The sequence below is a fragment of the Phyllostomus discolor genome, chromosome 4 (assembly GCF_004126475.2).
Source record: "Phyllostomus discolor isolate MPI-MPIP mPhyDis1 chromosome 4, mPhyDis1.pri.v3, whole genome shotgun sequence".
NCBI classification, from domain to species: domain Eukaryota; kingdom Metazoa; phylum Chordata; class Mammalia; order Chiroptera; family Phyllostomidae; genus Phyllostomus; species Phyllostomus discolor.
The window spans coordinates 168199608-168211448 of NC_040906.2; the positions used below are offsets into that span (position 1 = coordinate 168199608).

Consider the following 11841-nt stretch of genomic DNA (forward strand, 5'->3'; position numbering starts at 1 on the left):
AGAAGTACAAATTGGTAGTTACAAAGCAGTCACAAGGATGTGAAGTTCAGCACAGAGAATATAGTAATAATATTGTGATAACTATGTATGGTGTCTGGCGGGTACTTGAATTATCAAGGGATCACTTTGTAATTTATATAATTGTCTAACTATGTTGTGCCTGAAACTGACAAAATAATATTAAATATAAACTATGATTGAAAAATAAAAATTTCTTAAAAGAAACCATTCTTTAAAAAAAAAAAGAAAAAGAAAAAAATCCACATATAAGTGGACGCATGCAGCCCAAAGCTGTGTTGTTCAAGGGTCAACTGTATATTATAAACATGGGTCCCAAATTTGCAGCTAGCACAGTGCCAGACACAGAGTTAAAATCAGTAAGTTATTATATTGATTTAACTTCCCTACACAGAGGTAAAACAAATAATTTCTCTGTGAGTGAAAACAGAAAAACGTTTCTATGATCTTGGCCTAGTACTCAGATCATAAGAAAAATATTAAGAAACAAAGCACACATGTTACATAAAATAAGTTACTGAATCATTGTTTATAATGGTGAAACACCAGAAACAACCTAAATATTCATAGGGAATTAATTTTATTAAACCAATGCCCTATTGAACTCAGGCAGTCAGACTCCTGATTTCAGGTCATGCTTAATAAAAGAATAGTGACTCCCACCAAAGACCAAATTGGTAATCTAGAAGACCAAATAAAGAAAATCTTCCAGAATGTAGAATGAGAAAAAAAGGTAAAAATTTTGAGAATGAATTTAAGAGACATGGAAGACAGAGACTAAAAGATCAACATTTCTTTTATTATTATTATTATTATTATTCATTTATTTTTAGAGAAGAAGGGGGGAGAGAGACAGAGAGAGAGAAACATCAATGTGAGGTTGCTGGGGGCCGTGGCCTGCAACCCAGGTATGTGCCCTGACTGGGAATCGAACCTGTGATGCCTGGTTCGCAGCCCACGCTCAATCCACTGAGCTACGCCAGCCAGGGCTAGATCAAAATTTCTTAATAAGCATACCTGAAGAAGAGAACGAGAGAGGGAGAAGAGGAAATAACCAAATAAAGAACAGGAAATAAAAAATTGCCTAAACCAAAGACAAAAGAAAGGGCCTACTAAAGGATCCATAAGAAACGGGCAGGACTGGAAAAGAGGCAGGAAGCAGTGGAGGATGGAGTAGGAGGAGTACAACTAAAGTTCCTAAATACCCCTTTTTAACTATTAAAATTCAAATCATGTGCATAGGTTATCTATGCAAAAAATAAATAATCTGTAAAAGTCAGGAAACAAAACTAGATAAATTTCTTTTAAAAAACATATTTTTAAAAAATTTGCTAGACAGATTGGTGAAATTTTAGAATGCATGTATATAGTGAAAAATCCTGAGATTGCAGAGAAGAAAACAAGCTTCCCTTCCCCCCACGAAATTCTCATAAACAACAAAAAATACCAGAAAACATGAAAATAGCATTGGGTTCTGGGGAAAAAAATATTCTTAATATACAATTCTATATTCCGCCAAACTGTTAATCAAGTATGAGGACAAAATACATTATCAGACACAAGAACTCAGAAAATCTACACATCCTGTATGAAAAAGCTCTCAAAAAGATGTCCTTGACCAAACACAAAAAACAGAGGAATCCAACAAAAAGCACACGTGGGATATTAAGAAATACTATAAGCTGAGTATGACCCAGAAGACTCAAACAGCAAAGTAAATGAAGGCGGTCCATTAAGCCTTAACACCTAGATTATTTCAAGAAGCATTTATTTAATACGCAAGATTACACTTCCTTCTCAATGGGTTCAATACACTAATTCATTTGGCAATAAATAAATTTCATAAGCATAATAGTTTAAGGTTTTTGAATGGTTTCCAAAGTTCACTTTTTAGAATCAATCCATAGAAAAAGAGAATAACCCCAGATGCTATAAAAACTACACTTTAAAAATCAGGAGATAGAGAAAAAAAGAGCAAAACAATGTTTCCATAACATTCATATGAGGAAAACCACATATAATATCTTGGTAAATCAAGAAAAATAAATTTAAGTCTATAATTTAAAGTCATAAAAGTATTCACTATAAAAAGATAAAAATAACAAAGGTAATAAATATCAAACATAAGATGGGAAAAGAGAAAATAAAAGGTAGTGAGATTTCACAAAATTGCTCAGCTTTTCCAATGGAAAGTCAACAGAAACTGTCTAGAATTGACAAATCAAGAAACAGAATTATATATACGTAACTTAAAGTTTTAATGCTAAATATCAGCAAAACTTAAAACAGGAACAGTTAACACTAGTTTCCCCTGAGATGTGAAGAGGGCTTGGGAGTGGACCGTAAGAAGGCTTTTACTTGTCCTTTTATGTACAATTGTATTGTTGGAGTTTTTCTTAATCATGTGCCAACTATTATTTAGTTGCAAAATTTAGTGGCATAAAAATATTTCCACTTGGATACAAATATACTTTAAGAATTTAAAAACTGCTATGAAATTAGTTAAAAGAAGTCTGGTTTTCTAAGTTACACAAGTTCACATTATATTCAAGATGGGGCAAAAGGAGGTTTACAGTTGTTCATATGAAAAATAATATAATAATTAATAAATAATACAAGAATAAACTGTTTCACATACTCACAACTGTAAACCTTTTTTTTACCCCACTCTGTATAACTTTTCAAAAGAAAGGTCAATATATTTTTAAATTTCCACCTAAATCCAAAACAATAGGATTAGCTCAGTGTTTAAGTCACTCTTAAAATGAAACTACAATAATTACATTGTAAAACAGAAAGGGGAAGAGAAAAGTAACTTTTGTAAAAAGTAACATACTTTGTGCCTCAAATTGCTTGGTACTGTTATAGGTGAGCGTATTCAACAATCATAACAAAAATGGCAGGCAATTAGCCCACCCTATTAAGACAAAAGTTTGCCTCATTTTTCCAACAGCCATGGACTTACCTTTCTGTCCAAATGTAAATATCTACAAATGTCTGCTAAACAGTTTGCCATGGCAGGGTTTTGGTCTGTGGGCACAGACAAAACAAGGGTAGCTGGCCTATTTGGTAATAAAATCCACCTCCTAATCACATTCACCTTAGTAATTGAGATCATCAACCACAAAGTCTCATCGAAATAATATTTTTAAATACAAAATACACAACAGGTTTAAAGCCTCTATAAAGAAGATGTGTTTTTCCTTTAGAAAGACTTTATATATTAGAAATTAAGAACATTTTTAAATAACAGCAATTATTTGAGGACTTTTGCAGGTTTTTATTTCTCTTTAGTCCATCACTGACTTCTGGATAAGAACTCAAATCCTCAATAAAAACTACTGCTGCATACTTGTATCCTGAATTACATCCTGTCGTCTCTCTTGAGACTCTCTTCTATCCTGCACAATGCGTGCTCAAAACAGCTGTTACAGGAACTGTTGGACTATCAGCTATTTATAAGTGGTCAAAAATCTTTCAATAGCTTTGTTGGCTACCTCTTTATGGTTCTAGTTCGAAAAAATGACCTGTTTTTAAAGACATAGTCATGCTAGTTCTTCAAAATATTCAAATGCTCTCTGAAAAACAAGTGTCTTGTTCCTTTGTGTTGGAATCCAAAAGCAACATTAACATTACACAGTCACAACATTACAAGATAAGGAACAAGTTGATCTTTAAAAACACCTTAGCCAAATATTCTGACTCTAATTGTTTCACCAGCAAGAAAATTTCAAATTCTAATGGATTGTCTAAGTCTTCTACATTGATACTTAACCTTCACTGCACTACTGGAGCATTTTTCAAAACCAAAACACAATTTAACATCACATATTAATTTTTTAATCTAGCATATCCAGTTCAAAAATATACTACATTAAAGTAAAAATTCTTAATTCATCAAAAACCTTCCCATAAGTCTGTCTCCTTTTTTCCTACATAAAACTCGGAGACATGCCTTTCTCATGCTGCTGTATCAGTAATGCGTACTTCCTATTGCAAACTAATGATTATAGCTCATTCTTAAGTATTAACAATTATTTTTAAAGCTGTAATATTTCTCTTCCTTATTCTCAGCTCCCTCTCTAGTCTTTAGAAATTTATATTTCATACAGCACCATATTAACAAATCATTTGAGCCATTACTGCCAAAGATTAGCAGCTTCTAGGAATTTAACTCACAGCTATATTGCACCTACTACGATATTCACTGCAGTGTCAGTACTAGCAAAAGACTGGAGATGGCCTAAATGTCCATCAAGAGGGATAAATAAATTCAATGGAATACAATGAAATGATTAAAAGGAGCTAGGCATCTCAGTACATAAGATGTGTAATAATCTTCAAGTTATATTTAAGGTTAAAAAATATAGAGAAAAAAGTGTACTACCATTTATCATTAAATACACAACCCCCAAGAAAATTTCTCCAAAAAGGAAACCAAGAATAGTTGCTTCTAGAAAGGGAAAAAGGTGGCAAAGGGAAGGCTGACATTGTATCATACATCTTTTTATGCACATACACTTAGTAAACACACATTCCTTTTTTGTTTTGTTTTTTTTACAAAATACTTTTTTGAAAAAGTAATCAAATATCCTTGCTTCCATTCACAAATTGAGTTTTTCAGTTCTAATACTGGTTTGCTTTAGCAAACTATTTCATCCTCAAAATTTCACCTTTAACTTAAAAGACATGAGCATCTTTCCTATTTGTCCACACTGTTATTCATACATTTTTATTAAAAGGTCAATTCATGAATTTGAGAATTACGTGCTGCTAAACCACTCATTCCAAAAACTCTAAACCTGTGCAGTCCGATATTACGGCACTAGCCAGTTCCTCAGGCACACTAAGTTTCTTGAGGCACGTGTGGCTAGAGGCTACCTTCCTGTACAGAACAATGTTTTTCATCATTGCAGGAATTCACTGGACATCACTGCTCTAAGGGTGGGCACACTACAGCCCACCACCTGTTCTTGTAAATAAAGTACTATTCACAAAACACAGCCATTCTAATGTATTTGTTTACACATTATCGGTGGATACTCTGGCACTGTGAAAGCAGATTCAAGTAATGGCAACCTAGGCGGTATGGCCCACAAAGCCTAAAATATGTAGTATCCGTCTCTTTACAGAAAGAATTGGTCAACAAGTGCTTGATTTCATTGAAAAGAACATTATTTCCCTTGGGCCTCAAAAATAAAGTTTTGAAGGCTTGCACTGCATAAATGAAGAACCAATTAAACATAAACCAATCTCTACTTGATTTGCTAAGAGCTGAACATATTTTTACATATACCCATATCAAAATTTTTTAACATATACCCATATACCCATATCAAAAAAAGTCCTTCAATGTTTGAATACTGGCCTGACAATAAAACACTTCATAATTCAAAAAAATTCACCTATATTCTTCACCAATCTATAAGAAGAAATGTTTCAACTGTCTTGAAAAGCACATTTGTTAGAAAAAATTACACTAGACCTAGTTAGTGCTATAGAAACATTTACATTTAACCACTTACCTTACGAAACATCATTGTATTTCAGGCTTTCAAAAACAATTACTAAAAATATCAGTGAAGCACATTTACCAAGTTCGGACACTTTTTTAATGAAATAAAAAATTTGAGTGTGTATTATATGCCCAACCCTGTACAAGGCACAAGAAATAGAATGATGATCACACATTCGTAGCTAATAGTTTAAGGGGCAGATTAATATCACTGTAAGTGATAATTAAAAAGAACACAAAAGAACAAAGGGGCAGAAGCACAGCTAATGAGTATCTGGGTAAATAAAGGAAGACTTCTAGAAACAAAACTACCTGAACTGGGTATCAAAATACATGCAGAAGTTTGCCAGGTCTATAGGGGTGAGAGGTGGAAAAGGAGAGGAACAGCAGAGCAACACCATTCTAATTTGAAGGCAGAAAAAAGAAAACTAGACATGAAAAGGACTTAGCAAGTCCTAAAAAATGAGGTCAGTGCTATAAAGCATATGGCTTGAACACACGGGAAGAAGGTAGTTGGTGGCAAAAGGCTGCGAAGACCAACGACTTGAGGAGCTGAATGCCATGATGTCTAGATGCCAAACCAAGGAATTAAGATCAGATGTGACATGAGCCAAACAGAATGGACAATTTTCCCAGTAAGAGAGATGACATGATTGATTTATTTTGTAGGAAAATAACACTGGCAGCAACTTTGCCCTGGGACGGCAGGGAAGGAAGACTGAGATCAATCAGCTACTGTGCAAATCAGAAGATGGCTATAAGTAATGGCAGTGAAGATGGAGAGAAACCAGGTAAAGAGAGCAGCTACATGTGGTAGAATCCATAGGCTTGCATGCCTACTTATTTAAAATGTCCTTCATATGTGATTATCTTCCCTTTTCCATATTTTTTGGTATAGATCTATTCTTTGCATAGAAAAAACCTATACAGTAAGACTGTCCAAACTGAAGGCCTTTTGTTTTCCTTCCGTGGTATTAGCATGGAAAAGACATTAGAAATACAGTAACTCAGCATTAGATCTGGATTTCAGGCTTGTCTTTGCTGTGAGACTGTGGGCATGACAATTAACTTCTAAAGCAGGGCATCAAACTCATTTTCACAGGGGGCCACATCAGCCTCACAGTTGCCTCCAAAGGGCTGAATGTCATTTTAGGACTGTATACATGTAACTAACTACTCCTTAACTAGGGGCAAGGAGCTCAGTGCTGCTGCCAGATAGAAACAAGGTGCTGGGCTGAAAAAACAAGGTAAAGGGCCAAATTCGGCACATGGGCCTTGTGTTTGCCACCTGTGTTCTAAAGGCTTTGGTTTTCTCATTTGTAAAAAAAGAGGAATTAGGACTATTTGACCGAATACCCTTGAAAGTTCTAAAAAGCTATGATCATACTGATATTTTAATCTTTAGGAGCCTCCAAAAAAGATGCAAATACAACCATCTCTTTATTTAATTACCAATCAAATGTGAAAAATCCATCAAAAACTGACAAACACTATTGTATCTATTATTTACTTACTACATTTGTGAAAGATTTCATGATATACATTAGGACATATAGCCACCTACTCATCCGAAACCCTAAGGCAAAACTGAAACTCTGACTTCTCTGTCAGCCATTTCACTTTCAATTACTAAGTATCTTTCAAAATAATCTCCAAAAAGGAGCATTCTTTTATTGGAATGGTTCAAAAGACTAAATGAATGTCTGCAAAGTTGAATAGTAGTATTGTTGGGTACAAGTTTTCAGACAAAACACTAGCCTATGGAATCATGTTTGTCTGAATCTTGTACTGACAAAGAACTTTTTGACAATATTCCTTTATTAATCAAAACAAAAAAATGTTTCAAACTTCAGAAATAATGTCTTGAGATTTGTAACCATAAACTGGTATTTGTGACTTTTTACTAACGTTGAAAGAAAAACTGTATTACGAATTCTTCTCATACTAAAAAGTCTAGAAATAGTCTAAACTTGTTTAGCTTCAAGAGTAACTTCAGCCTGATTTTTTTAAAGGATAGTTGGGTCAAGACTCTTTTCCTTCATAACAAAAAAATGAAACAAGTAACATTTAAAGGTAAAAGAACCAGATGTTTAAGTCTTGCATTTTTCAGTATGTTCTTATTTTATGTTGTATAATTAATGTAGCCTAAGTTAGTTATATATTTCAAAGGAAATAACAGTCTAAAGTTTTGTAAATTATAAATAAAACTAAAGTAGAGGGTTTTCTAATGATGTTTTATGTTACATTACTTCTTCCAGTATTTGTTCTAAAGACCTGAACAATTTCTTGGTTATGTGGTACCCTACACTACACATACATTGGAACAATTTCCCTTCAAGGTACCCTTGTGATTTTTCTTGCTCCTTAAAATAGAGTTATACATTTTTCTGAGTTAACCAAAATAAATTTCAGAAAGAGCTAAGATGTAATTTACCATGATCAGAGTGTAAAATCCTTTATTATGCAAATCAGTGTAAGTTTAGAACCATCTCTAAACATTTTTTTTCTTTCAAATTGCTGTTATCAATGAACATCAAACTAATCCTGCTACAAGTCACAAGAGATGTGGGTCTTTAGTCTTAAATCTCAACTAGACCCTTGGTGCAAAATTAAAAAAAAAACCTTTACTTTGATTTCTCGTGTAATATAGTGATTGAAAACTAATGCTTTCAGATCCTAAAAGTTTTCTTTAAAGCATAATATTTTGAATATACACAAACTAGAGAATTTTACTTAATTCTAGTCAAACAAATTTCACTCAAGAAGGAAGTGTATTCGGATCAGGAACTTTATTACAGGGGAAAATATTTTAAAAGAACAAATAGAAGTAGGGATTAAATTATCTGGTTTTTGTTGCAGCCCATGCTATTCAAATATAGTTCAGGAGCAGAATTTTTAACTTTTCTCAAAAGTTGCCTATTTTACAAAAAAAATCAAAATACATTCAAATTCCAGATCAAGTACGTATATTAGCATGAGTACAAAGTTAGCACGAAGAGTATGAAAAAAACAGCACATCTGATTTGTTTTGTAAAGCCAATGTCCAATTAAGAAAATTAGATGTGCTTTCCCCAAATTTATCTGATTAAGAGTCCCACAGGAACACCAGTATAACGAGTGGATAATCCGAAAACAAAATATTGTCACAACTTAATCAGAGTACCTCACATTCCAAAATATTCATTCAAGGACACTTGACAATTAACTAAAAGAATTTCTAAAAGGTTTAATAAGAAGTGAATACTATGGGACTCGCTCAGCTACAACAAAAGAAAATTGTATTCACAATTGTAGAGTATCTTGTAATTTTCACGTTTTATGATAAAGCAATTTATAAAGTGTGCTTTTTAATTTCCTGTATGAAATCAGCACACATACACACTACCTACTTTGGTCCCAGAGTTTGTAAGTCAACCATATCAATTACAACAGGATGCTCAGAATGATAAGCAGCACTTCAAACTTACTAATGTCATTGTGACTGACATTGTTTACTCACAAAGGTTCCGCTAAGATCCTAAAAACTCTTTGCTATATAGTTTGACCAGCTTTAAAGTCTAAGGGGGATAGGTACATGTTCCTAGGAGCCCTCTCTCTGGGGGAGGGGAATTCCTGCCAGGATGGGCAATGATGAGACGATTGGTTTGAACCTACCCCTCGCAGGCAGGGAGCTGGTTTCACCTGTCCTGCAGTGCAAGCCTGTAAACCCTCCGGGACCACGGAGCGGTGTTCTCAACATATTATCCAGCTAGCTTTCTCCTAGCAGGACAATCGGTAAGGGCTTCCTAATAGGCCTCCTTAGGGTTTCCTCGGGTTCTCCCTTAACAACCAGGAAAACAAAGGTTCGGGCCCAGATCTGTATCATTCCGCATTCCGTTCTGGATAACCTAAGCGCTCGATAAATCCCAGCACACAGTCATTAGGCGGAGAATGGAGTGGAGGACTTAAGAATACCCAACGTTGAGGAAAATGAGTTACCAGAGAACTAGACGAACTCTTACATTCTGTGGGCAAAACGTTAATCTCTCAGGCGGTCCTATATTCGAAGGAAGACGTGGAACTCAGAATGTGAGAAATCGAGATCGGGGAGGAGTCAAGAAATCGCCGGGTACACGAAAGGGACGGATGAGACTGCTCTGAGGGACAATCGAGCAGACAGGTCCCAAGGGCGGAGGTTCCCAGAGGGTCACACCCGTGAGGCTGTCTGAGACGCCAGAGCTCGGCGGTCTGACGGGCTCCTCCGAGAGGTTTCAAACCGCCGCCCCCGGGAGGAGCTCAGCCGATTGGAAGTTCCACAACGACCGTCACAAGCCCAGGGCCAGAGGGACAACTCCTCCGCGGAGCTCTCCCAGCCCTCCGCGTCTCCCCAGGAGACAGACCCCACAACTCCACTTCCAACCAAGGTCCCAACTCGCGTCCCGCCGCCAGCTTCATGCAGGCGGAGAGCTTCCACTGGGACTGGACCGACGCCCCCGACTAAGGTGCGCCGCTAGAGTTCCAGGGGCGCGACGGGGCCGCGCTGGGGACGGGCAGAACCCGCGTCCCTAAGAGTCCGCTCCGGGACGAGGCGCTCCCGGATGAGGCGCTGCGACCACCTCCGCCTCGCCCCCCGGGCACGGCCCCGCCGGGCTCCGACCCACCCATCCCGCGCGCGGTGGCGGGCAGGGCGAGGACCCGAGCAAGCCTACTCCCCCGCCCCTGCTCTTACCCATCTTTCCGCCTCGCCTTGTAGACGTGCCCGTAGGTGCCGCGTCCCACTTTGCACCCTTCGTACTCAAACAAATCCTCCACCCGCTCCCGCTCCGCCGCCAGCTTCGCCTTGAAATCATAATCCATTGTCTGCTTCCCCCATAGAGGCACCGGGACGCGGGGGCCGCCGCTCAGTCCCTCCTCCTCCTCCCCCCAGCGACCGCCGCTCCACTTCTCCAACAGCCGCTGGTCGGGCACGCGCGCGCGCGCCGCCCGCTGCCTCGCGGTCTGCCTACAGCAAGGGACTCCTCGGCGGTCGCTGCAGCCACCTCCTCCACCTCCTCCACCTCCTCCTCCTCTCCTCCGCGGCGGGGACGGCAGCAGCTCCCGCAGACAACCCCAGTCCCGCCTCCCCCCTTCATTTCCTTGTTTTGGAACCTGGTGGGCCGCACCGCGGCTTCCTCGAGCTCATTAACGAACCAGTCCTCCCGCCCAGATGTCGCGAAGGTTCTTGGTAAATGTAGTTCTAGCGGCCCCAGAAGCACCTTAGTTTCACTAGGAGAAGAAATACAGCTCCCAGGTTGCATTGAGTTGCTACAGCCTCGCCCCTAACAAAGCATGCACGCTTGCGCACTGGGACCGTCCCGCCCCCTCAGGTAGAGCTGTACTACCAGTTCCTGTGAAGGTAGAAAGCGCAAAGTTGCAGTTCTTCCTGCGAGTCCTGGGAGTTGGTGAAAAGAAAGCCCTTGTTTTAGTATGAGGAAGGGACTTCACTATAACTGTCCACGGGCGATGATTTAACAAACGCCTTGTCCTAGAGCTTGTGCCAGTGGTTTGAGAGGCGAGGGCTACGGTTTGAGAAGCGAGGACTGTGGTTAGAACAGTTGTACTGCAGATTGTTTTTTGTGGCAATTGGTCCGCCTGCTGCCCCGCCCCCTGTCCAACCGCTCATTGGCAGAGACTAGAGAATGACGTCCTCGTTCGTGCGTGGGTATCCCCAGGCTTTGGCTTCTTTCCCGCTCTTGATTGGTAATTGAATTTGCTGAGTTCTTCCTGATAGGTTAATCTTTTTTCTTGACGATGCAAAAACCGTATTTCAAAAACTGAACATTCAGCTGTTTCCTAGTTCTAGCGTCGGTCTGAGACAAACGTGTAACTTCTGAGCCCTAGCAGCCAATCATCCTTTTCCTGGCCTTCTAGTCATAGTCTCAGCATTTGAGGTCTCCATAGCTTGGGCCATCTGTCTGAGGACAATTAAAGAGCTTGGAGGATGCAGTGTTTAAAAAAAACAAAAAAAAAAACTTGGATTGTAAAGTTTTTCTACGGTGTATGCATAATGGTGGCGTTTTCCTAGAATGTTTAAGAAAGGCTCTTTCATCAAGGTGAACACCGATTCATTTCATTATCTTGTGCATAACATGTCAGGTGCTTGGGATACAGTCTTAAACATGATTGCTGCTAGGATGGGACTTATATACTACATTCAGTGAAAACACAAAGGAGGGAATGGTCAAGTCTACTTGAAGAGGTAAGGAAAGCAGACAGTGACCTGCCTGCTAGCTTCTGTAAAAAGACCTGGACAACTGTGTGTGGTGGGGGGAGGGGAGGGGGGAGAAGGA

The 11841-nt window shown here is 38.6% G+C and overlaps 1 protein-coding gene across 5 annotated transcripts in view; it reads right to left on the bottom strand.

Moving 5' to 3' along the window:
- The window catches only part of CDK19 (cyclin dependent kinase 19), a 143063-nt gene extending 132410 nt beyond the window's left edge, over positions 1-10653 (bottom strand). For 2 of the 5 annotated variants that reach the window (XM_036024568.1, XM_028509043.2), the window contains exon 1: positions 10242-10526. In XM_036024568.1, the coding sequence (XP_035880461.1) occupies positions 10242-10369 (128 nt within the window). In that variant the 5' untranslated portion in view covers positions 10370-10526. Of the gene's footprint in view, positions 1-10241 lie in introns of all 5 variants that reach the window. The other 3 variants (XM_028509044.2, XM_028509046.2, XM_036024569.1) reach the window with 3 other exon arrangements.
- Positions 10654-11841: the final 1188 nt, after the last annotated feature.